Source organism: Narcine bancroftii, chromosome 5 (assembly GCF_036971445.1).
Source record: "Narcine bancroftii isolate sNarBan1 chromosome 5, sNarBan1.hap1, whole genome shotgun sequence".
NCBI lineage: Eukaryota > Metazoa > Chordata > Chondrichthyes > Torpediniformes > Narcinidae > Narcine > Narcine bancroftii.
The window spans coordinates 228,455,962-228,481,759 of NC_091473.1; the positions used below are offsets into that span (position 1 = coordinate 228,455,962).

General features: G+C 39.8%; 1 protein-coding gene across 25 annotated transcripts in view; it reads left to right on the forward strand.

Annotated features, from left to right (window-relative positions):
* Positions 1-25,798, forward strand: part of LOC138764999 (ankyrin repeat and SAM domain-containing protein 1A-like) — a 335,613-nt gene that overhangs the window by 97,359 nt on the left and 212,456 nt on the right. For 19 of the 25 annotated variants that reach the window (XR_011358405.1, XR_011358406.1, XM_069941579.1 and 16 more), the window contains 6 exons: positions 1,989-2,075; positions 8,430-8,726; positions 9,958-10,033; positions 15,233-15,334; positions 17,377-17,481; positions 20,809-20,975. Coding sequence is in view for 23 of the 25 variants with exons in the window: in XM_069941579.1 (XP_069797680.1) it covers positions 1,989-2,075; positions 8,430-8,726; positions 9,958-10,033; positions 15,233-15,334; positions 17,377-17,481; positions 20,809-20,975 (834 nt within the window). In the remaining 2 variants the exon portion in view is untranslated. The remainder of the gene's footprint in view (positions 1-1,988; positions 2,076-8,429; positions 8,727-9,957; positions 10,034-15,232; positions 15,335-17,376; positions 17,482-20,808; positions 20,976-25,798) is intronic. The other 6 variants (XM_069941576.1, XM_069941581.1, XM_069941586.1 and 3 more) reach the window with 1 other exon arrangement.

The following is a 25,798-nucleotide window of genomic DNA, read 5'->3' on the forward strand; positions in this document are numbered from 1 at the left end:
AGTACATCTAATCAAATTTAAAAACATTTACATCAAATGGAAATAAGACATAAAAGGTCACCATCTATCTTCAAATTTCACCGATGAATCAATACATGATATATAATTTTTTTTTCTCAACTTAAACAGGACATAATATGAGAGAACCATTGAAACTCTGTTGGAGTTCTGGAGTCTTTCCATTTGAATAAGATAGCTCTTCTAGCCAACATTGTAGAGAAGGCCGCAACCTGTTGTGCAGGTACAGAAAGACTCATTGTTAAAAGGTCTGTTTTTTTTCCATCTCTGTTATTAACACCTCTGACAAGAATAAGGACAATACCTCTGTTTTTACCTTCTCCCTCCCAACCTTCTGTTTTCATGGATTATATTCTCTAATCTCCGGTACCTTCAGCATGAAGCATCCACTTAGCACATTTTCCACTCAACTCTCCAGGATCATCTGATTCACTTAGTCTCCATCAGCACATATTGCTCTTACATTTTAAATCTTTTGATACCTGAGACCAAAGATAACAATATATTTTTTCAACTATTTTCCCCACTATTTAGGTTAAAAAATAAAGATGTAGATATCAACATGAAATAATGTGTAAGGCATTTTTATTAGCAATCAGGTTAATTGGAAATGTTGAATGTCAATTATCAGTTTTGTTTTGGAGGTTAGTGGTATTTTATATTGGTTTTGTGATTTTAAGATGTGCTAATTAAATACAATAAGGTACTAAGATTTTTATTATTAAATTTTAATATTTCATAATATTTTAATATGTAAGTATAGAAGGAAGTAAGTATATAAGTTGTTTCCACTGACAGCTGAGACTAGAACAAGGGGACATAGCATCAAGATTTAGAGGAGTAAATTTAGGATGGAGATGGAGGAATTACTTTTCCCTGAGAGCAGTGAATCCATGAAATTGTCTGCCCAAAGAAGCAATTGAAGTTATCTCATTAAGTACATTAATGATATAGTCAGATAGATTTTTGCATAATAGGGGAATTGAGGGTTATCAGGTAAAAGCAGATTTGTGGAGCTGAGTCCACAGGCTGATCAGCTGTGGGGCTCAACAGGCTGATAGGCTGTGGTTGGGCTGGTGGGGCTCAACAGGCTGATAGGCTGTGGTTGGGCTGGTGGGGCTCAACAGGCTGATCGGCTGTGGTTGGGCTGGTGGGGCTCAACAGGCTGATCAGCTGTGGTTGGGCTGGTAGGGCTCAACAGGCTGATAGGCTGTGGTTGGGCTGGTGGGGCTCAACAGGCTGATAGGCTGTGGTTGGGCTGGTGGGGCTCAACAGGCTGATAGGCTGTGGTTGGGCTGGTGCAGCTCAACAGGCTGATCGGCTGTGGTTGGGCCGGTGGGGCTCAACAGGCTGATAGGCTGTGGTTGGGCTGGTGGGGCTCAACAGGCTGATAGGCTGTGGTTGGGCTGGTGCAGCTCAACAGGCTGATCGGCTGTGGTTGGGCCGGTGGGGCTCAACAGGCTGATAGGCTGTGGTTGGGCTGGTGGGGCTCAACAGGCTGATCGGCTGTGGTTGGGCTGGTAGGGCTCAACAGGCCAGATGGCCAACTCTTGCTCCTATTTCTTGTGTTCTTATGTTCCTAAATCCTTTGAACATTGCGGGCAAAGTAAAATTGTATTAAATCTGTTGCAAATCTCATGTTCAATCCGATGTTTTGCTGTTGGCTTGAATTGTACATGAATAACCTGTTGATAAATTTGACCTAATAGTGGTCCTTTATAGTTTTGTCTTCACTTTGACATGACTAATACAAGGATAAAGTTCACATTTAAGATAATTGTTCACTTCCTCCGTCATAATCAAATGGTGTCACAAAGCCCTCCCACTTTCCCCTCAATTTATTTTATAAATCGAAGCTTAACATATGGTAGAAATTGTGTCTGCTGGTAAACTTAATATTTGCAGGGAAGAGTTTACTTGTGACTGAGCTTTGAACAAGAGCAAACTGAAATTTTGTTTTCCTTCTCCAGTTTTCCCCTTGGTGTCAATGCCTAATTGCAGCTCTGGCTACGTTGCCTTGCTCAGTTAACTACTCTTCGTCCAAATACTATTCTTCGGTATGTGTCTAAATTTGTATTCATCACATGCTCATGCATCTTCAGTATACAATTGGAATGCAAGTTTTAACAGACCAAATTTCCCCTTTAAGATAATGCTGAGTTTGATGTTTCCTTTACTGTCAATTAGGATAAAGTGAAGTCAGTTTGGCTCAAAGGAATTGGATCATGTGTTTCATCTGATATCTTCTAGAAGTTAAAATTACCCAAGTGTTAAGCAAAGATAGAGAGAGAACCTAATGGCTTCACTAATAACTCAATATTTTGTTGTTCGTTTCCATTTTTGGAAGACTAGGGAAGATTCATATGATGAAATAATAATTAAAAAATATTGTTTCCTGAGGAGAAAAAAAAAGGCTGCATTGTGTAGCCTTTCAGCCCAAGATGTCCAAATGCTTTTGTGGCTAATTAAATAATTCTGCCCAGCATCTACACATTTTCTTGTTTAGCTTCTCTAGTGTATTATTCTGGCAGTGTAGAATAATTTTGAAACATGAAAGTCTAAAGTTGCTGTGATTATAGTGTTATGAACCCAGAGGACCCCAAAACCCAGCAGCAATAGATATTCACCAAGAAAACTGGTTACTTAAACAAAAGTTGCTTTTAATTATCTTGAAACATGAAAACAGAATAACACTTTAACTTATCACTATTAACTTAATTGACCTAACTTAACCCCCTTCTAATTCTAAGTGCACATGTATGCAATGTGGTGTGTAAGTTCAGAAAGTTCTTTGATTCACAATCCAATCAATCTCACTTCTCATTCCTCCAAGTTCACTGGTTGCAGGCAATTCTTATACTGTGCACAGAATTTAACATTTATAAAGTTTACCATGTTTACCATGTGCTTGTAAGGTAAATGTTTACCGCTCAGGAAGGTACTTGTTGGTTTTCAGAGAGAGATTGGTTGATCCAGGACACTCACAACTGATTTACTTCCATCAGCCACTTCAATATCTTGCCGAAGAAACTTGCCCCCTCAGGGTTCTCCAGACGATGACCTCTTTCTTTCAGGTCACCCTTTTTGTTTCTCTTATTCCAAGTAAAACATTAGACAGCCAGTCCTCTCCCCTTGCATGACCCACAAGGGCTTTGACCAGACTGAACTGATCACTCACAACCCATCTTCCAAATGGGATTTTTCACAAGCTTGTCTTGTTCCAGTTCCAGTTGCTGCTGCTGACAGTAGAACTGAACGCTGTGTGTTTGTGAGTGTCTCTCTCTCTCACACACACACACACACACACACACACACACACACACACACACACACACACACACACACACACACACACACACACACACACACACACACACACACACACACTTACTCTCTCTGCTTGCAAAACTACCTGACCCTTCCAGAACAGCAAGTTCCACTTTCATCTGTTGCCTTTTTGAAAATAACAGTCCATTAGTGAAGTCTCTTGGGCACTCTCCAAAGCTTTTGCAAAGGCTCTGGGGCCCTGACATGTCTAGCATAAGCAGAGCTCCAGTATTTTAAATAAGATCTGTTTTAAAGTGTTTGTATCTGACCTACACTAACAAACCTGCCCCCAAAAGCACATCTATATTCTGTCACAGTAGTAAAAACACAGAAATGCTGGAGGAACCCAGCAGGTCTCGTAGCGACCTTAGGAGGTAAAGATTTATAACTGACATTTTGGGTCTGCGGCCTTCAAGTTATTAGTAGAAGGCTGGGGTGAAGGAAAGAAAGGGCAGGGAGAGAAGCATGGACTAACAGACAAAAGGTGTGAAATAGAGAGAAAATGTGAGAATTGATTGGAGGAATGGGGATGTTTGGCTCTGTGAATGGATAACTGAAGTAAAGGAGAGGGGAATGGTGGGGCTTACGGAATCTGGAGAAGTAGATTTTAATGCCATACAGTTGAAGAGTGTCTAGATGGAATGCAAGTTGTTGTTCCTTCAATTTGCAGCTGGTCTCAGACTGGCAGTGCACGAGACCTTGAACATGCATGTTGGCAAGAAAATGGAGCATGGAATTGAAATCGGTGAACCCTGGGAGTTTCTCTCTGTTGTGGCAGACAGCTGAGGTGATCAACAAAGGAGTCTCCCAGTCTGCATCCAGTTCTCCCCAATAGAGAGGAAACCACACCACAGTGTTGCTTCACTTGGAAGGACTGTCTGTGGCTCCTAATGGTGGGGAGTGAGGATGCTTGGGCACAAGCTCAGCACCCCCTGTGGTTATCTACCTTTTTTTCTTCTCCCCAGCCTTTTAATTTGGACACCTGCCTGCTTTTTCCCCCCACATACCTCGAAGGTATCTTTACCTTCTATGGACACTGCGAGATCTGTTGAGTTCCTCCAGCATTTCTGTGTTTTTGGTATGGAAATCTTGTCAACTAATATGTGTGCAAGGTGTTCCTTGAACCAGCAATGTAATAATCACTTCATCTGGTTTTTGGTAATGATCAAGAGATAAATTTTTGTGAAGGGATTGAGAAAAAAATTGCAAGGTGTTTTTCAAAATCTTACATTGGGGTTTATATTAATATCTTGGAGCAGTGGTTTAATATCTGAAATGAAGACCAAGACCTCCAATACTGCAGCACATCAGGATTATTCTGTATTATCACTCAAATTTGTGGCATTAAAAATATTCCCTTGTAGGTCAGAATTGGCAACTTTTTAAATTTTGATATTTTTATGGAGAAAATATTGTAGCATACTGTACTTAAAAGGTTGATGGATCGCAAAGAGAAAATGAGGAACAAGTATGCTTGAAAATTAGGAATTGAGATTAAGAGGAGATTTGGAGCTGAACAGATTTGGTGAGGTTGGAAATAGTGTTTTGGTTCAAAAGAGAAGCACAGTAGATAGAGTCCTAGTGAGTTTGAAAAACATTTAAATTGGGAGTAGAACTTTGATCATGACAGATAAAACACATTAATGTCATAGTAAATGTCGTTGGGTGTAATTAGGAGCATGCAGAGCACATGCTTGGTCATGTATGAAGCATAGGATATATTTGGCTCACAGAAGCATTATCAACTGGATCTCAGGATCTGGGCTTTTGAACTTGGGTTTGACAGTTGTTGATGTTACTGCAGTCCATCTATTAGGCACAATATTTGGTGCGAAGGAGTGGATATGTAGTTTAGATCCGTCAACCAATAGCCCCCTTAGGACTCTGCGCAAAGTTTATGAGTCCCCTTCCTTGTGAAGCAGTCAGGTTTAGTTGATTTCTTCCATACTTTTCTCCTACTGACTATGTAAAACACTATGTAATATTTATGACGACGTAAATATTTTGATTTCAGTAAAAACCCACTGAAATGTTGGAGGAACTCAGCCAGTCTTTTCAGCGTCTATAGGAAACAAAGGTATATTGCTGACATTTCTGAGCCCTTCCTGAAGGAAAGATTTTTATGATTTCAGTCCATGGATCCCCTTAAATGTACAATGCCCCCCCTCCCCCACGGACTGGCCGTATAAGCCCAATTGAGAATGGCTGGTTTAGATAACTGGGGCATCATGTGATTAATTTGTATTCATTTGCAAACATAGATGGATGAAAGATTTCCCCTTGCGGCTGCAAGCAGAGAAAAGTCCTCAGTATCCATGGGTAGTTGAACTATGCAGGGAGAGAGGAGAACAGTTGAGAGTAATGTTATTGGGGTTCTATTGTTGGAACTGTTCAAAGAATGTGCCATGATGTAAACACTCAATTTCTGATTCTGAAGTGTTTCCAAGATATATTGCCTCCCTGCTTCAAGGTTAGAAATTCACTTAACAGCTGCAGAAAATTTTGTAAAACATGGATTGCAGAGCCAAAAATTGTGGTCAGTATTAGTGCAAATGATGTAAGATGACAGAGGGATGAGATGCTGCAGGCAAATTTTGGTTTGGAAGGATATCAAGAATGAGGACCTTGGTAGTAATTTCCAGAATGCGCCCCATAACCACGGTCAAACGTGTGCAAATGTCAGAGGAAAGTAAAGATGTATGTGTTGAAGTGTACAGCAAGAGAGAGGATGCAATGTTCTGAGGAGTTGGGACCTCTGATTTAAAGCAGGAATGTTCACTGCTGTTGTGGGGCGAAATGCAAGCTAATTGAGAAGATGAGGCTCTGGAAGTGAGGATGGAAATGGAAATTAAAATACAAGTGCTGAAAGTATTGGTTGAGACAAATATTTAGAAATAGAGATAAAGTTTTACATAGAACCAGACCAAGGATGTACTCTAAACATTACCTATGAAGTGTGTTAAGAAAGACTGGTGAGTTACAGATACAATTCATGTATGATTATGATGTCAAGGCACCAATGTAGACCTGACTTATAATATGGTCTAATTATTTCTAGATAAATTGGTATCAAAGTTTGGTGGGCAGCTATTTGAACAATAGGAAACTTTAAGCATGGAGACATCTTATGAGGGAGAAGGATATGGAAATTAAAACTAGTTCTTCGAAGATTCAAGATTTTTTTTGTTGTATAATATAAGAGATTACATGAAATTTCCTTTAGTCTACCATAAGGCAGATGAAGATTGGCAATCAGCAAAAATTGCTCAGTGCCCTTTGCAGACAGAGAAAGATAACCAAACAGATGAATGAAATAAGAGTTTTCAAGGTCACAAAATATTCAGAGGGTTAAATAAAAAACAATCAAATCGAGAGTTCAAGATTAGAATGGCAGCAAATATTAAAGGAATCCAAAAATGTTACTTTATGGTTTGATCAGACAAAAGAACCAGCCAGATGCCAAAATGGCACTTTTGTACTTGAATGCTATTGACTGAGGTTGCATGGGGTGCCTTTGGAGGCAGGACAGAAATTTTAGATTGAATGGAGGATTAAAGTGAAGTTGGGGCTATTCCGTGAATTTCATTTCATTTTTTTTGGAACCAACAAGATGTAATTAAAAATGCACTGGAGAATATGTTAGATGAATTTCTTTCTCTTGAACACATCTAATTTGTTGTAGCGTTGTAATTCATTTTTTTTTGTGCTAGGTTTTCTCGTGAATTGTTCAGATTAGGAAAAATAAAAATTTCAATCTGTCACAATGTTTTATACAAATTTTTGTTGTGAGTGTGTATGTGTGTATATGTGAATATTTGTGGTTATGTTTTCACTTCTGTTTGGCTGGTTTTGACATAATTTCATGTCTTACATGTTCTCATTTACAATAAATTGTATCTGTTTTTAAACATGTTTAAATTAGATGCCAATAATATATCTGTGAAGTGGTCTGCCATATGCTGGAAGTGAGCTGTTTTGTTTTAAAGGGTTGATAAGTTACAGTACACATTAAATATTGACAATTAGTTAAATTGAAACTTCAGTTGAGATCCCAAAAAAATTTCAATTGTTCCAATTGTTGTTGATTTACTGGAATTAGTTACCTTCTGGCTAATAACTATAACGCCTAAATCTGGCAACAAAATAGACAGAGAATATTTTTGTCCTCTCATCCAAATTTCTTGATCTGTTCTTGCATTATATTATGGGTTAATTAACATATGTAAAGCAGTACCACAAACCAAAATGTTTCGGTTTAAAGTTTATAAATTTGTCCTTATCAGCTTTGGCACTGATTTGCAATTCTTTGCTTTTCTAACTTTGTTATTCATCTCTACCTTTAAATTAATTGGGTGATTTGGAATTGATGTAGACACTTAATGCTTAGCTTAGAAAATTGATTTTTCTCTCCCCTTGATGCATGTAACTAAATTTATATGTTAATGCATTTAAAAATGTGCTCGGAGATATTGCTTCTGCATTAACGTAGTTTATCATGTCTCATCTGCGATGATAATTTTCAGTCTTTCTGTTTGTTTTTACCTTTCACTATTCTCTCTTTATACTTTCATTGACAATTAAAGGTTTATTTCTGCTTTATCTGTTTTGGAGTATGTTGCTAAACCTGTCATGATAATTCTCTTTCATTAAATCTCTATTTAATGAAGATGAAATACCATGTTAATCCTCATGCCTTTCTTGTTGCAGATTCTTCAACTAATTACTGAAACTTTTCAAATTAAAATCTATTGCAGGACTTGAATGCCAGATATTAAGATAAAATATTGTTCATAAACACTAAAGCAGAGTTGATTTCTTTGTCAACAGCATCTGATCCACTGTAAGCTGTGTTTTTACTTGGAAAATCTAACATTTTTCTGGAACAACTGGAAAGCATTGACATATTAATTCATGAATTAAGCTGCGTAAAAGGCCAATGCATGCACGTGGCAGGATAATTGATTGTATTGTGCAGGGTTTTGAGAAATGTCATTAATTCATCTAATTTTTGAATCAATATCATAAAATTCATATACAACACACTTGAATCATTTCTGTTCATTTTGTCGTCCCTTTTGTGACAGAACAATGACAATGAGACTGCCTTGCACTGTGCAGCACAGTATGGTCACTCAGATGTAGTAAAAGTTCTTCTCGAGGAGCTCACAGATCCTACAATGAGAAACAACAAATTTGAAACCCCACTGGACCTGGCTGCATTGTATGGGAGGTTGGAGGTAGTGAAAATGCTGTTAATTGCACATCCAAATCTACTGAGCTGTAACACCAAAAAACACACACCACTTCACTTGGCAGCAAGAAATGGGCAAAAGGCAGTTGTACAAGTTCTTCTGGAAGCAGGAATGGACATTAACTATCAGGTAATGACCAGGGTGCTTGGGTATAACCGGACACAATGTTTTGTTTTGGTCCACCCCTCAAAATGTGGCTGATTTGCTTTTTTCATCTAGGACTGGCTTATTATTAATTTCAAGAAGTAATCATTTTCACAGCTGGGCAATTGCTTAGCTTTTCAAGCTTGCAAGCCATTAGTGGGTTGGATAAAAGAAACAATTCAAATTTTTTTTAGCCTTTGACTACCACTTATTGAATAAAAGTTAACAATAGAGAATAATTAAATTCCCCTGATGTCTTTTCTGTTGATTAGGTGCAGACAGAAATTAAGTGATTATAGGATATTCAATGAACTTCTTATGTTTTGTATTTCACATTGCAAGATGTCATTTTTCCCCCCTCAGTGAATATGTATTTGATTGCTTGTGATGCGTGAATAAATATGGTCATGTTGTAGCTTGGTGAAAGGGAACAAGCATACGATGTGGGAATGACTTATTTTACTATAACTGTAATGAAACGGGTCTCTCACTAATGAAAAGAAAGCCATGAGCAAAAGTGGAACAGGAGAACAGAGTGAGTCTTCCGCTCTTTTTCATGGGCATTTGGTCAGAGTACTGTTGACATTTTTAATAAAATTGATTGCTGAAGGAAGAAGTTGGAAGATGTACAAGAATTATTGGTGAGCACATAAAATTATTTGAAAGAAAATGCAATGATAGAAACTAGTTTAAGATAGAAACATAGAAATAGAAGTAGATTATGTGGCCTGTCAAACCTGCTCCATCTTTCCATAAGATCATGAAAAAAGAAACGTTGATTATGTAACTGGAAAAAATCCAAGGAAAGGTTCGAAAGCAAATAGAGATAAGGAGAACTGATGAGCAACAAAACCGAGGGTAGAAAGAACATTAAATGTAAGTTGTGACACAAGATCAGCACAGTTTCCATTGCACCTTGAAGCCGTGGTTAAAGAGGGCAATGCGGTGTCAGAAACAAAATATGTGTTGTAGGGCAAGAAACATTTTGCTATGTCAAATGAAGTGAATTTCACATTCAGCATAGGTAGTCTTAAATTCGGCAGTGCAGGGAAAGGATTTGTTGCACTATCAAGTAAAATTAAGATAAATAATCAAGCTGCACATCAAAAGTGTGACTAAATTGTGACAAACAAGTAGTCTTGAACTTTGATCGAACTTCAAATCATTAATAAAATCGATGACATTTGATTTTTTTTTCCACTTTCCCAATCTTCAGACAGAGAAAGGTAGTGCACTTCATGAGGCAGCATTATTTGGAAAGACAGATGTGGTCCAGATACTCTTAGCTTCTGGTAAGTTCTGAGATTTCTTGTTTCTGAAAACCCAATTATCAAATGCATTCTATCAGCATCAGGGGACTCGGGTCAGTACTGTCTCTTTCGTGATAGCAATTGTCTGGAGGTCCTTGCCTCTGACATCATCCATAACATCTCCCTTTGGCATGTTGGAGCTGTTTTCCATTGTGAAGATCGAAACAAAATAGTCATTCTGAGCCTCAGTCATTTCCAATGAAATATTAATTTCTTCTTCACATAAAACTTTTACTATCTTTTTTTATTTTGTGGTCGTCTACTTTCATAATCTATCTTCCCTTGCTTTATTGTTTATTCCTCATTGTTTTTTCTTATATATAGTTTTTGCAGCCTTCCAGTTTCCTACTACTCTTAGTGATTTTGTATGAATTAGCTTTCAATTTGATGCCATCCTTTATTTCCTTAGTTATCCAAGGCTGGCTCTCTCCACCTTTATAGTCCTTGCTTTTTCTTAATTGGAATCTTTGGCTTGGCTTCGCGGACGAAGATTTATGGAGGGGGTAAAAAGTCCACGTCAGCTGCAGGCTCGTTTGTGGCTGACAAGTCCGATGCGGGACAGGCAGACACAGTTGCAGGGGAAAATTGGTGGGTTGGGGTTGGGTGTTGGGTTTTTCCTCCTTTGCCTTTTGTAAGTGAGGTGGGCTCTGCGGTCTTCTTCAAAGGAGGTTGCTGCCCGCCAAACTGTGAGGCGCCAAGATGCACGGTTTGAGGCGTTATCAGCCCACTGGCGGTGGTCAATGTGGCAGGCACCAAGAGATTTCTTTAGGCAGTCCTTGTACCTTTTCTTTGGTGCACCTCTGTCACGGTGGAGCTCGCGAATATACCTTTGTTAAACACCTGAACAAATTCTTTCTCTTGCAGTGTTCCTTATTTAGGTATTATACACTGGTTTTAGATTAAATAATTACACCCTCATTTGTATGAGAAATTTGATCACACTTCAATCATTTTTAGTGATATGATCCATAACTACAAGAGTGTTCATTCTACTTGTCACATTGCAGAGGACTAGATTGAATATTGCATGTTCCCTTCCAGGTTCAGTAATTTGCTCTTCAAGAAAGCTATCACAAATGCATTCTGTGAAGTCTGCCTTAACTAATTTGATTTTCAAAATCTATGAACAAGTTGAAATCCCCATGACAATGGCCATTCCATTCTTGCATATATTAGATATTTCTTAGCTTATTGCCTGTGCCATTATAATGCTAATATTTGGGAGCCTATATCACTCCCATAAGTCATTTAGTTTTCCCTTTCCTATTCCGAATCACCACCCAGCTAGATTCAACATCCTGTTCCTTGGAACTTGTATGGTCTCTCCACTAAAGACTTGATCATCTCCTGAATTCAGAGTGCTTCCTTATTTCCTGCCTACCTGCCTATCTTAGATAATAAGTTCCCAGTTATTTCTCCCACCTAATGATATTTCTGAAATGGCTACTCTTATACCCTTTGTAGTGATTTGTGCCACAAGTTTATTGACCTCGTTTTGAATACCACAGGCATTCAGATAAAGTACCTTTACACGTGTTGTCCTTTTTCAGTCTTGTCATCTTTATGTCTTTTGCATTTGACTTTTCTGTACACTCTTGTCTCTTTTTAACTTTGTCTTTGGTTTCTGCATTTTGTGTGGATTCCCATCCCCCTGCCCATCAGAGCACCCGACACCACGGCCGTGACCTCTCCCTGGCTGCCTGCCTATCAGAGCTCCCGACATCTCAGACATCGACTCCCATCTCAGCCCTGGCTGTTCGCAGGGCACAGCTCCTGACTTTTCTGTTGTGGATTTCCCATCTGGTCCTGACGCCTCTGAAGATGCAGTCACTTACTGTGGTCCCAACTTAACTTTTACCAGTGTCCATGCTGACTCCCTCGCCAGTTCCCACACCACTGCTGCTGAATTCCACAGGCCCATCCCCCTGCCACCACTCCTTATCCCTCTCTGTCCCCACACTCTTCACCCTACTCTACCCCACCCCCTTTTTAGCTTCCCCTTTCTTCCCACCCCTCCAAGCCTCAGATCTTCTCATTCTCCAGTTATCCCACTAATCTCCATTTCCTCACTCTAACATCCCCTACCTTCCACCTCCGCCCTCTGACCTCCCCAACTCTCCACCTCCTCCCTGACTTCCCCAACCCACCGCTTCTCCCCATCTCCCCTAACACCCTCCATCACACTGACTCTCACTCTGACCCCTACTTGATCTTTACCATCCCCTCTGACTTTCCCCTCAAAGAGACTAAACTCTCTGTCCTCAGAAGAGGCCTAACCTTCTTCCCCCTTTGTCTATAAACTAATGAGTTCCATGCATACCACAATGCTGAATTCTTCTGTTATCTCTGTGCCCACTTCCACAGCTAGGATTCTCTACCCCCAATGAAAAGCCCTTCTTCCGCCTTAAACCCATTCCCTCCTCTTGGATACCTTGTCTTTTCCAGTGCCCATTCTGGATCTTATTTCTAATTGCTGCAGAGACATCAACCACCTCAGCTTCACATTCCCCTTTCTTATTCCAAAATCTCACCTCCTCTGAACACTCTGTCCTTTGCTCTTTCCGCAACAATCCCAAAGTACCTAACAGACCCGTAGACAACAGTGGTGCTGTTGTGGTCTGGTACACTGATCATGACCTTGCCAAGGCCAAATGACAGCTCTCCGACATCTCCTCTTACCCCTTCAAAAGGACCCCACCAAAGAACATCAAGCCACTGTTTCAATTACTATCTCTGACCTCATTATCTGTGATCATCTCCCTCCCATGACCTCCAACTTCATGATTTCCCAATTTCGCACTGCCTGATTCTATCTCCTACCCATGACACTCAAACCTATTTTTCCAGATAGGCCCATTGTTTCTGCATGCTCCTGCTCCACTGAACTAGTATCTTACCTCGACTCCATTTTTACTCCGCTGGTCCAGTCCCTCTCTAACCTACATTTGCAAAACCTCACATGCCCTATATCTCTTCTGTGACTTCCAATTCCCTGAACTTTACTGCCTTATTTTCATTATGGCCATCCAATCTCTTGATACCTCCACCCCATACAAAAGATCTCAAAACTTTCTTGACAAGAGGCCTAACTGGTCCCCCTCCACCACCAACCTGCTCCGCCTGGCAGAATTTGTTCTCACCCTTAATAATTTCTCCTTTGACTCATCCCACTTTCTCCACATCAAAGGAGTAGCCACAAGGACCTGCATGGGTCTCAGCTCTGTTTGCCTTTTTGTTGGCTTTGTGGAGAAATCTATGCTGCAAATCTACACAGGCAAGACTCCTCAACTCTTCCTCAGCTACATTGATGATGACATAGTGACTTTACTCACTTTCACCCTGACCTCAAATTCACTTGGTCCATCTCTGGTGACATTCTTCTATTTCTTGATCTGTCTTCATCTCAGGAGACTAACTTTTTACAGATTTTTTTTACAAACCTACCAACTCCCACCACTACCTCGACAACCTCTTCACACTCAATCCCCTGCAAGGATTCCATTCCTTTCCCTCAATTTCTCCATCTCTGCCATATCTGTTCCCAAGATGAGGTCTTCCAGTCCAGATCTTCAGAGATGTCCTCCTTCTTCCAAAATATGGCTTCCCCTCCACCACCAAAACTCAGCCCTTGCCCACATTTCCTTTATTTCCCACACATCTGCTCTGGCCCCCTTTGCACCAGACTCAACAAAAAAAAAGGATTCCCCTTGTCCTCACCTACCACCCCACCAGAAAAATTATCCTCTGTAATTTCAATCACCTATGACATGATCCCACCACCAGACACATCTTCCCCTCTCTTTCCCTCCCTGCCTTCCTTAGGGATCACTCCCTCCATGACTCCCTCATCCACTCATCCTTTCCAATTATCACCCCCTTGGCAGCATCCCCTGCAAACTCAGAAAGTACCACTGTTGTGTCCACACCTCCTCCCTCACCACCATTCAGGATCCTAAGCAGTCCTTCCAAGTGAAGCAACGCTTCACTTGTGAATATGCAGGAGTTGTCTACTGCATCTGGTGCTCCCATTATGGCCTTCTCTACGTCGGAGAGACTGAATGCAGACTGAGAGTTTGCTTCACTGAATGAAGGTACTGTATTCATTCTTCTCTCTGTCCACATCAATGACTAGGATCTCCCAGTGGCCAACCTGTTCAATTCTGGGCTCTCTCCAATAGGATGGCGTTAATATCGATTTCTCTAGATTTGTCTAGCCCACTTCCCATTCTTCCTCTCTTCTCCCTTTCCTCTGTTTACTTTTCTCCAGCTCTCCACCTCTTCATTCACAGAGCCATTTCCCTCTTTCCATGTTTGCTGGTGTTCCTTCCCTCTACTGCCTCCTGCCTATGGGGCTGTGTCTCTCTCCCCCCCCCCACCAATTTGTTTGGGTGTCTGCTGGTGTTTTGGTCACTCGTTGGTGAGAGGCTCAAGTCCGAAATGTTGGTTATTGTATCTTTATCACTGTTTGACCTGTTGAGTATTTCCAGCATTGTGTTTTTCCCTCTGTCATGTTAGTTCCACAATTCTGTGTTAATTCCACTTCTAATCATTCTCAGATTATTTTAACAAATTCCAAATGCTTTGTGAGCTGAACATTAAAGGTCCACATCCAGCTGATCAAACTCTCGTTTACATTAATGCCATCTGATTCTCTCTATATTTTCTTTATCTGGAATATCACACAACTAGATTTTAATTTTTTCAATGCTGGTCAACGTAATCATTGTCTCAACATAATTTCTCTAAAGTCATCTACAGAGGTGGTCACAAATGTCATTTTCCTAAGACATTTGTACACATTTTTTTATGATATAAGCTATTTCTACATTGCCATCTGATCAGAAAATTAATTGAATTGATTAGGTATTTCATTATTTTGTGGCTATTTTGTGTTAAATATTTGTACACCTCAGTGCTGGCTTACCAAGTGTTGATGAGCTAATTGTTCACGCTATTAATGTTCATTTCAGAAGTTATTTTGGGATAGAAAGCTTAATTGAATGATGCTAATTTTACTTGCTGTGTGAAACTTCAAGTGTACACTGGTTGCCTGTCTACTCTGCAGTGGGAAATAAATTGGTTCCCAGAACAACGATAAATATTCCATTTAATGGATGGTATATTTAGATAGCTTTAGTTATGGTCACATGCTTTCTGATGAACAATACTTTGTTTGGACAGAAATTGATGTTAATATTAAAGATGTGCGTGGCAAGTCAGCATTAGAGATTGTAAAAGAACATCCAGCTCAGAAGAGTAAGGAGATAGCAACTCTTATTCAAGGTACAGTACCTTCATTCTTACTAATATCTAGTCATATTCTTAAGCTAACACATTTGCTTAATTTTATCTTGTTGAGAGTCTTTTTTAGGAGTTGGGATGAGGATTTGGAGTGATATTTCCAATGCAATGCTAGGGCCTTGCAAGTAGCAATATGTTCATTAAGGTTAAAGCTAGTCCCAGCCTTTTCTAAAGTTCATGAAACACATCCATCACACAATTAAATCATATTGTGGAAAGCAGGTCACTGGGCTTTACCTCTTGGTTGATTGAAAAGGCATCAATCCTTACCCCATTTCCTTTGCTAGTCTTGAAAGAATCTATGTGAAGATGTTTTGGTGAGATCAATAAAAACACTCACAGTCATTAAAAAATTGATTTGCACCTGCTAATAAATTATTTAAGATAGCAATATTTTCATTACAACTGGGTGTGGCTGTTATGAAACCTTTTAGCAAATCACTAATGTTGATTGCCTCAACAAGTCTTGTCGCTAAAATCTTTGCAAACATCCTTAAAATAATGGAACCTCTTGTGATTGATTGTCAATATTTCTCAATTTTTCACTCATCAAATTTTGGAATTAAAGCCATGCTACTCCTGTTAGGACTCAACCCAATCTTCCTACATAAAATGAGAAGATGGGTGCTGCAACGTCCCTGTCAAGACACTCGAGGTTTTAAAGGGTCTATCCATTTGGACCAGCAGTGAGATCACTGATAAAATACCAGATAGCCTCTTGTGTTTCCTCCACATCCATATGTCTCTTGATTGGCAAGATGGATGAGAGAACTGAACTTAGCAAGATCATTGCTGACTTGGAAGTTCTCCCTGAAGTGAACATCTAACTCCTAGCATTGACTGGACTGCACATAATTTGGTCTGCTAATGTCTTTTTGTTATTCTTACACAGCGATTGCATCCTGTGATGGTCCCTTTTCTGTCTGGCGTAATGTTTCTTTTCAGCAGAATTATGATTATTCCTAAGAGACTTACTGCAGGGAGTTCCATTCCTCATAAAATTCTCTATATTAAGGTCTCTTTTAACAACCGTTAAAAGATCTTGTTGATCAGACTCCTACTATTGATATTTTTGTCTACTTCAATTAGGGCTTCATTTACAGCCGAATTATCAATATCATTTGTCTGACCAAACAAGTGGCTTGATATTTCTCCTACAACCAAAATCGTTTGTTACAGAAATCAACATTATTGTCATTAAGGACACTGATATTTAAATGGATGAGAATATCTTCACCACAACGGTTCTCAGTCTTATTATCCACATTTTTCAACACGTCCAGAATGTCACCAAAAGCTTTGGTCCTAATAAATTCAGCTATCCTTTATCAGAGGTCGGCTTGTTGGTTTTTCATGCTGACTCTGGTAATATTTTTCTACCCTACTTACTATCTTCAGGGACTTTTGTGCATTCAGAAACTGATATCCAGGGAAGCTTAGACAAATTTGCCAGTGCCTGTGGCAGCTTGAGCCTCACAATTTGCACAAAGAAAAGAGAAGTTAATTATGCACCATCTAACATTAAACATCTCATACACCGAACTGTCAAAGGCTTTCAGTAGTGGAGACAGTTGCTGATCTTGGCAGCAGGTCAGAATCAGAATTTATTGTCATGAAACATGGGTCACGAAATCTGTTGTTTTGTGGCAGAATTAGTGTGTATTACAGGCACAAAATTTCACCAAGTTGCATTTCCGTAAATGCATTATTTAAACAATGAATTGGTCCAAAAGAAGAGAAAAAGTGAGGTAGTGGAAGGGAAGAGGCTGCTCTTGTGCCGTTGGGTGTTTGTCTTCATGCCTCTGCATTTCTTTTCTGATGGTAGCAGTGAGAAGAGGCATGGCCTAGGTGTTGAGGGTCCTTGATCGGTCAATTTTGATGGCAGAATAAACAAAAGCTTTGCTTTTGGAAGAGAATGAAATTAAATATATAGAGGCTACACCTTGTAAGTATCAAATGCCTAATGATTTGACTCTTTTTTAATGAGAGACGAGTTCTTTTCTGTTGCATTATACTTTCTACAGATCATATAGCAGGAAAAGAGATCCCGAAGTACACAGAAAATGCTGTTGCAGTGTCCAAAACACACCCATTTTCTATTCCTCAGCTTGGTCGCCAAAAGTCAATGGGTGAGACAATAATTTGATTTATTTGATATGAAGTTCTCCTTGAACCTTTGAAGTTGCAATTAATGAACAGTTCACCTTGTTAAATTGGTAGATTTGATATGCAAGAAGGTGAATAAACATTTCTCAGTTCATTTTCCTGGTGACAGAAACAACTGATTGAAATAAATCTGTTGTGTTTCTTGGTAAGTTGTTAAGGGAAGAAAGTAAAATTAAGACCATGATTTTGGTCATCTCAATGATAGAAGGGCAGCTCTTCTAGCAAAATGCATCCACACCTTCAGGTAGGTCACTCATCACTGGGGCTGTGCTGTCACAAGGAGCTGTGTGGCCATCTGCTCATCAGAGTCCCTGGATATCTGTACAGCCCTTCTTGGAGTCTACTGGCACATAATCTTCCAAGGATTTGCCAGCTACTGAGCAGGGAAACCTGTCTGAACCTGCACCAGTTTAAATCTGGCAGAAGGGCAGTGATTCATTTAAAATGGACGGGAAGGTTTGGCTGCTGGGAAACCGCTTTCATTGATTTCATGGAGATTATTTAATGGTTTAACACCATAATTTTTTGGTTTCTTAATAAAATAGATAAATTTTGAATATATGTGTCTAAGGGAAAAAAAAATCAGTTCCAAATATTTTGAACTATTATAAGTTTAAATGATTTGAAATGGATCCTTCAATCAAAGCTTTGAAATGTTCCCTGGGCCATTCAGGTGGAAACAACTGTTGGAGAGTGGCCAGTGTATGTGCAACATGTTAGGTCTGCTTTGTTCATGAATGAGTGAGACAAACACCAGACTGAGTCAAAATCAGGGTTCTTTGTTCTTTATTACCGGATTGTAACACTTGCAACTAACCATGTTAGTCGGAGAATGCATTCTGCCGTTATCAGCAAAATGGTGATTTTTTATACCCTTGGATACATGCTTAGAACATCATCATATCATTACTTGTCCAATGACTAAAACTGTTGCTATCCTTTCCCTGCTAGCTTCCTGCCTCTCAATCCATCAATGTCTCTCTTATCTTGTGAGTACAAGGATGCATTCACATCTTGTTACAGCCCTGTACAGGGTAACTCCTTACACATTCCCATCTCATGATGTTTTACCTTACAAACAGGAGCGCTGCTCTAGATTTTATTTTAAAAAAAGTATCTTTGGAGATGATTGAACAACAAAGCTGAAGCTGTGGCAGTCGTCTATTTTGTATCGGGTGAAGTGACGGCCACTTTAGCAGCAGTGACAGAAGTCCAGTTTGATGTACTATTAATGATTTGGAGAGCAAGCAAGATTGTTGAGGCTTCAGTCATCTCTGCCATATACTGTTTGAAAGTTGGTTAACTGCAAATAACCTTCCATCCAAAAGCTTGGCGATACCTTTGACTAAACTTATAACTGGAATGAAAGCTACAGCTGCAAAGCAACATTCAAGAAAGGATTACAGACGGGGGTGAGAACATTGATAGGAGATGGGTTTGATGGTACAGTATTGCAGATGCCTATCTCTGAATTGTGATGTTCATACAGTATTTATGGAATGAGATTATTTTTCCTTTGATTGTGCTGGAGTCGAACTCCGTGATGAAGCAGAATCAACATGGGTTACTCAAAACTCAATCATGGTTTTGTAGACAATATTTGAAAGGCCAGTGCATCCAGTATTGTTGTAAGACATGTCCTGCTGCATTGGCACAAGTAGAAAGTTGTAGCGATTATGCTGTTACCTGAATTGTACTTATTTTTATTGTTGACAGCAAGCATAGTTCTGGCTTTTCCCTTGGATCTAATTCATTCCCATATTCCCACTGCAATTCCAAATGGATGCATTCTATTAAGGATGCACATAAATTATAAAGTGTTGGTATATCTTAATTCTGGCTATCCATCCCATAGGGTGATGATGGTTCCCTTGATCTGAGGATACCCCACTCCTCAGAAAGGAGCAGCCCGTGGGTGAATGGATTTAAGTATGTAGGGGTTGCACAGGTTCAGACCCACCCTCTCGATATCCCCTCCTAGATCCAGTGGCATGGAGACGGTTGGGGGAATTTTTGTTGCAGTGAATGGCCAGACCAAGCTTCAATGCAATGGATGCCCTTTCTGCGCCTCACAGCACTTGTTGGCTAGGTGGCCATTGACCCTACAAGAGGGTTTGTTCACTCTTTGATGGGTCTTGTTTTTCATCCTGTAGGGTATCTCCCCACCATCCTCACCGGTTTAGTCGCCAACCATGCAGCATGGATTACATGGTACCAGTAGCACTCAGACGAGTGACCTGACAGTATCTTAACAACAATAATGATTTAAATTGATAGTGTATCTAATTAAAACGTGCTGAGTTCACAGAAGTCCAGACAAAGAAAGGGCATCAACAGGAATTTAAATGCTTAAACTTTGAGTTACATGAGTGATCATTCTTAATGTGACAGACCAAGATTGTGTGTGTACATCTGTAATCTTAAATTGTATATTTTTTATTATGGCAGATTGGACTGCTGCAGGTGAACTTGTTTGCATATTCCTGAGACAAAAGACCAGACAGTCTACAATGAATAAGAAAGCAGTGTCCTTTGTATTGCATATGTGGTTAATATAAACCATTGGCAAAATGCAAATAGGTGTACTGAATCACTGGAGACTAAAGCTGATAAATGCAAACAATCTTTATTCAATACAAGCTGGAGAATCTATTTCTCCTATTCCCACATTTAACAGTACAGTAAAGTTTTTAAATGTAAATACAACAATAAATTAGCTCTACTTTCTATGGTTATAAATGCCTACTTAAAATTCAACATTTTGAGTGGAGACAGGTAGCTTCTGAAATACATACAATGGAAGTACATCTGGAACAGAACCCCTTTGAATACTTAAGTACCAGGTCCGAACACGAAGGACACCCAAAGTACACGACAGTGTTGAGAAAGGACTCATTAGATTCACAAACAGCTGAATATTATATGACAAAGCAGACATGTACTGAACTTTGTTTTCAGTGAATGTTAATGCAGGAGATGGCCACTTGATTCCTTCCCTGATCGAGGGTCGATGAACATTAATTTATTGTCTTCCCTTGCATAGTTACAATGATACAAAGTTGGAAGTTAAATTATAATTTTTTTTAATGACTGGTTTTCTTTTGAATTAATTTGCTGTTCCCTGAAGATGCCTCAGATGATCCTTTCCTTGCTGATGATGTGAATACTGTTGTCTTTGTGGAGAATATTTTTAATGCTCAGTTTGTGTTTGCCTGCTTGAAAATGGCTGGAGATGTAGCTCATCTGTTTCTGTTCCTCCCACCTCTCCCTCCCCCCTTTCCAATTTGAAGGTGAGGAACAATTGGAACTGTGCAAGTTTATTACAGAATTTGAAAATCAGCAAGAAGAGGAATGTCCATATGAGGCTCTGTGCAATGCCACCTCACACTCCATTGAAGGGCTAGAAAGTTTGAAAGCTCCAAATGTGGAAACTAGTTCACTTCCAGAATTAATCAAGGTCAGTAAATTAAAGAAAACCTATGTCAAATTATCTTTACTCTGTCTGTCTGGAGTTAATTCCAGTACACCTTCTCCATGCTGTAAGTTTTTATTGTGTAATCTTCAAGTATCACTAATTTTCCCAGTGCAAAGTGAAATCTGTGGATTGCAGAAACAAATGTTAGCAACGTATGTGTAATATGTTTCTCTTATTCCAGCTGAACAGAATTCTGCAGGATCCTATTCTTTTGAAGTACTCCTCTTCAACATCAAACTGCTATTTTAGGGAAAAACTGTCAGCCATTACTGTTTAAAATATCTTCTAAAAGTCATGTTTGATTATCCGATGCAAACAAAAAAAAATTAAAATCTTGGGGAAATGTGTTTTTGTATGGAACAAACAGATTGTTTTTGTTTCAGGATTGTCTTAGTCCAACAGGTGACTTGACATCTGTATGAAAATATGAGAAGTATTTCTCCAGGAAGAAATTATTTTCTTGATACATAATTAACAGAATAATTGAGCTCCATATATTGTGACTGAAAATATAGCCTCATGTGCCGCTCCATCAATCTCACAAAAAATGGACCTGGAGATGAAAGGTGTCCTAAGCTGTAAATGTAAGATAAATCTTTAACAATTCAGGGCTAAATTTCAGCAAATCTTAAAAAAAACTTGTCAGGGGCGAACATAATACAAAATGACACTTTCAATTTCAAAACATATTCTTGGTTCAAGAACTTAATATGATTCATAAATGACCAGTTACCGAAGAGCTCCATGTCGAACCAAGCCTGTGTATTTGTAACTGTCGAGGAAAGTGCATGCTGGAGGTCAGATGCCATGCATTTGACCACAAGACAGAATGAGAATTTATTGACATGAGTGAGTGAGGAAATTCGATGTTCTGTGGCAGCATCATAGGGCAAATGTTCATATTAAAACCATCTTATGACATCACTATTAAAAAAAGTAAAAATAACAGTGCATGAAAAGTAAGGCCGTGTCAATGGTTTGTTCATTATTCAGGAATCTGATGGCAGTGTGGAAGGTGTCCTTTAACCATTGAATGCTCATCTTTTGGCTCCTGTACCTTTTTCCCCAATGGTAGCAGAGTGAAGAGGGCATGACCTGGTTGGTGGAGGTCTTTGAGGATAGAGGTTGCTTTTTTAAGACGTGCCTCAGGTAGATATCTTCGATGGAGTGAAGTCTGATGCCTGTGATATTGCAGGCCGAGTTAGCAACCCTCTGGAGTTTATTCTTGTCCTGGGAGTTGGCGCCTTCATACCAGGCAGTGATGCAACCAGACAGAATGCTCAATGGTACACCTATAGGTGTACAAAAAATTTACGAGAGCCTTTGGTGACATACCAAATCTCCTCAGACACCTCACAAAGCCCCTGGCGAGCCTTCTTTGTGGTTGCATCAATACAGAGGGTCCAGGACAGATCCTCAGAGATGTTGACTCCCAGGATTTTGAAGTTCTTGACTCTCTCCACTACTGGGCCCTCAATGAGGGCTGGGTCGTGTTCCTCTGACTTCCTCCTGAAGTCCACAATCATCTCCTTGATTTTGCTGACATTGAGCACAAGGTTACACCATTCAACGAGCTGATCTCTCCCTCCTGTATGCTTCCTCATTGCCGTCTGTGATTCTGCCAACAGTTGTGGTGTCATCGGCAAACTTGTAGATGGCATTGGAATGGTGCCTGGCCACACAGTCATGGGTGTAGATCCATGGGCTAAGCACAAGATGCTGATCCAGAGGTAGAGTACATTGATGAGCTAAGGAGCCAACCTTGTGCTGAGTTAAAGTTCAGATTCTTTGGTTCGAGTGCACACATGACATCACATACAACCCTGAGATTCTTTTTTCCCTGCAGGCCAGGCAGAATTTCTATTTGTGGTTTTGCAAGTTGCAGGGACCCATTCACTGATCCACCCATTCACATATCCTTGATTTAAACAAAAAAAGTAAAACACATTATTTTACCTGTGTGCAATACATTTCAAATATTTGGAGATATTCCAAGCAAGGTTAATTTGTTTTTAATCTGTTGGATTACCAGAGACATTCAAAGACTATTTTAAAAAAAAACCTCATAAGTGCCAACTTGTGGAGTGCTGAAAGAATGGGTCATTGGAATCCTCATGCTGCCGGGTTGCTCCCTGTATCCTGTTCTGCCCAGTTGAGCAGCCAAAGAATTTATGCCTCCAGTTTCTCTTATCCCACAATGCTGCAGTTCGAGCTTTTTCCACAGCACTTCACAGGAATAGTGCTGTGGATGTTCTGCTGATGTTTTGTTATATAATACAATATTCCTGAGATTCCAGTAGAGGGAGCTGTGACCTTGTAGGTTGGATGCATATTATCTAATGTGACAAATTTTGATTGTACCTGCATATGAATATCAAAATTCACTGTAGTATGCTTTTTCATATTCTTCAATCTATTAAAGTCCAGGTCTGAGGCATTAGAGTTGGATGACCCAAATCTAAACAGAAACCCCCAGGGTCGACCTTCACTCGGCCTTCGGGGACACAAAGAGGCAAGATGCATCTCACAGAGACTTGAATGTTGTCAAATGGTATGCTTGCCATCAGAGGCTTCAATACAAGGTCAGGCGGAATTGCAGCAACAATGCATCCCTTGCTGATCAGCTCAATGCATTCTGCACTTGCTTTGAATGGGTCAGTGAGATGAGATCACCTGTCATTTTAGCACTAGGCAATTCTGCCCCTACAGTTACCAGTGCAGATATCATATCTGCCTGTGGAGAGAGACTGGCGCAGATTGAGTCCATGGCCATGCCCAAAGAAGCTCTGCTAATCAGCTGGTAGGCCTATTTAAAGACATCTTTAAATTTTTTCAATTACAACATAAAACTCCAATCTGTTGTGAAAAGACTACGATCATCCCAGAATGAAATAAAAACATTATTATATGCCTTAATTTCTGCCACTCAGTGGCTCAGTTCTGGAACACGTATTTTGCAAGGTTGTTTATGTCAGACTCCAATTTATTGACTATGGCTCTGCCTTAAACCCCACAATTTCAAACAAATATCTTCAAACTCATGGACCTCGGTCTCAGCAACCCCTCTGGACTAGATCGTCTACCTCCTGACCAGCAGGCTGCGATCAATGAGGATTTAACCATAACCATATAACCATTTACGGAGCGGAAACAGGCCATGTTGGCCTTCGAGTCCGCACCGGTTCACTGATTTTGTGCGCCCTCTTCAGGCATTGGTGATTTTAAGTGGAGTGTATCTTTGAGAATTTTAACATCTATCCATAGGTTCTCTGTACTTTGGATGTGAAATCTTATATTAAAATATTCAAAAACATTGGCTGTGTGGGAGAAGCCAGTGAGTGGCCGTGGACAATAGATTCTCAGACTGGAGGCCTGTGACTAGTGGTTTGCGACAATAATCCTCGACAGCAGTGCCACACAAGTGTGTGTACTCAACTCATTTGTGCCTTCTTGTGACTAGTTATAGACTGCATATCACTCCATTTACATGCTCACAGATGGTAATGCCACGCTAGACTAGATCTCAAACAATGGCGAGATGGAATCAGGAAGGAGATAGGGAATCTAATGGAATGGTTTCAGGACAACCACCTCTCTTTCAACCTCAGCTTGATCAAGGAGCTAGTCATTGACTTTGGGATATGGGGTGGAGCACATGCCCCTGTCTGTATCAGTGGTACTGAGGTAGAGATGGTTGAGAACTTTGTTTTTAGGTATAAATATCACCCTCAATTTGTCCTGGTTCAACCACATTGTTGCCTCAGCAAAGAAAGCTTCAATGCCTCTTCCTTGAAAGTCGAAGGAAATTTGGCATGTGCCCAATATAGCATTCACCTCTTATAGATGACCTTAGAAGGAATCCAGTGCAGATGCACCATAGCTTGCTCTGTCAGTACTGGAAGAAACTGCAGAGTTGTGAACACAGCTCAAACCATCATGCAAATCAATCTCCCCTCCCTCAACTCTGTCTACAAGGGAGATAGGGTTTGTGAAATTAAGACATCCTATTTTAACAGTGAGAGATCTAATCAATGGGGTGATTTCCAGCAGGAAAGAAACTCCTTATCCTCGTGGGACATGTTTTCCAACTTGTGTACCTTTTGTACTGAAATTGGAACGGACTGGAGTTTGGATGCTGGTCAAGATGGCTCATCCACTGTTGCTCGATCAGCCATGGAGCCCATTGCCTGGCACAGAGCAGAGGGGCATTTAATTTCAAGTCCCTCAGCTTTACACCAAGTTTGAGTGATATGATTGTCAAAGCTATTTGAAGATAATTAAAACTTTTGACTGCTTCTTAAAAGCCAAAAGAATGTTGCTAAAGGCAGAGCTCAAGACTGCAATCTGTGGCTTGGTCTCGTAACCTTCTCCACTTAATGGGAGGTCTTGGAGAAGGAGGTTTAGCTTGGTTGCCCCTCAATATCTGAATGAGTTTAGTATTGATGGTGGGCAGTGAGTTCAAGCAACAGGCTTGAATTTTTTGATGCCCTGTCATTTCATCACCATTCTTGAGGAAAGGACAGATTGCAACTGCCATGGCTGGAAATCTTAATTTTAATGACACAGGACATATGAAAATTGTGTTATCCCTCAAATGATCTGTTTTTAGAGATAAACAAGTAAAAATAATGCAACTTGGGTTAAATAGTAACAGAAGCAAATGATGAGTCTTTTTGTCTTGTCTGTTAAGTCGCTTTTGTTGGGGTCCAGAAAGCATTAATTCGGAGCTTGGTACGCTTGAGAGGAAAGTTTACTTTGCAGCAGTAAAACATTTTAGAATTTCACAGTAATTTGATTCAAATGCT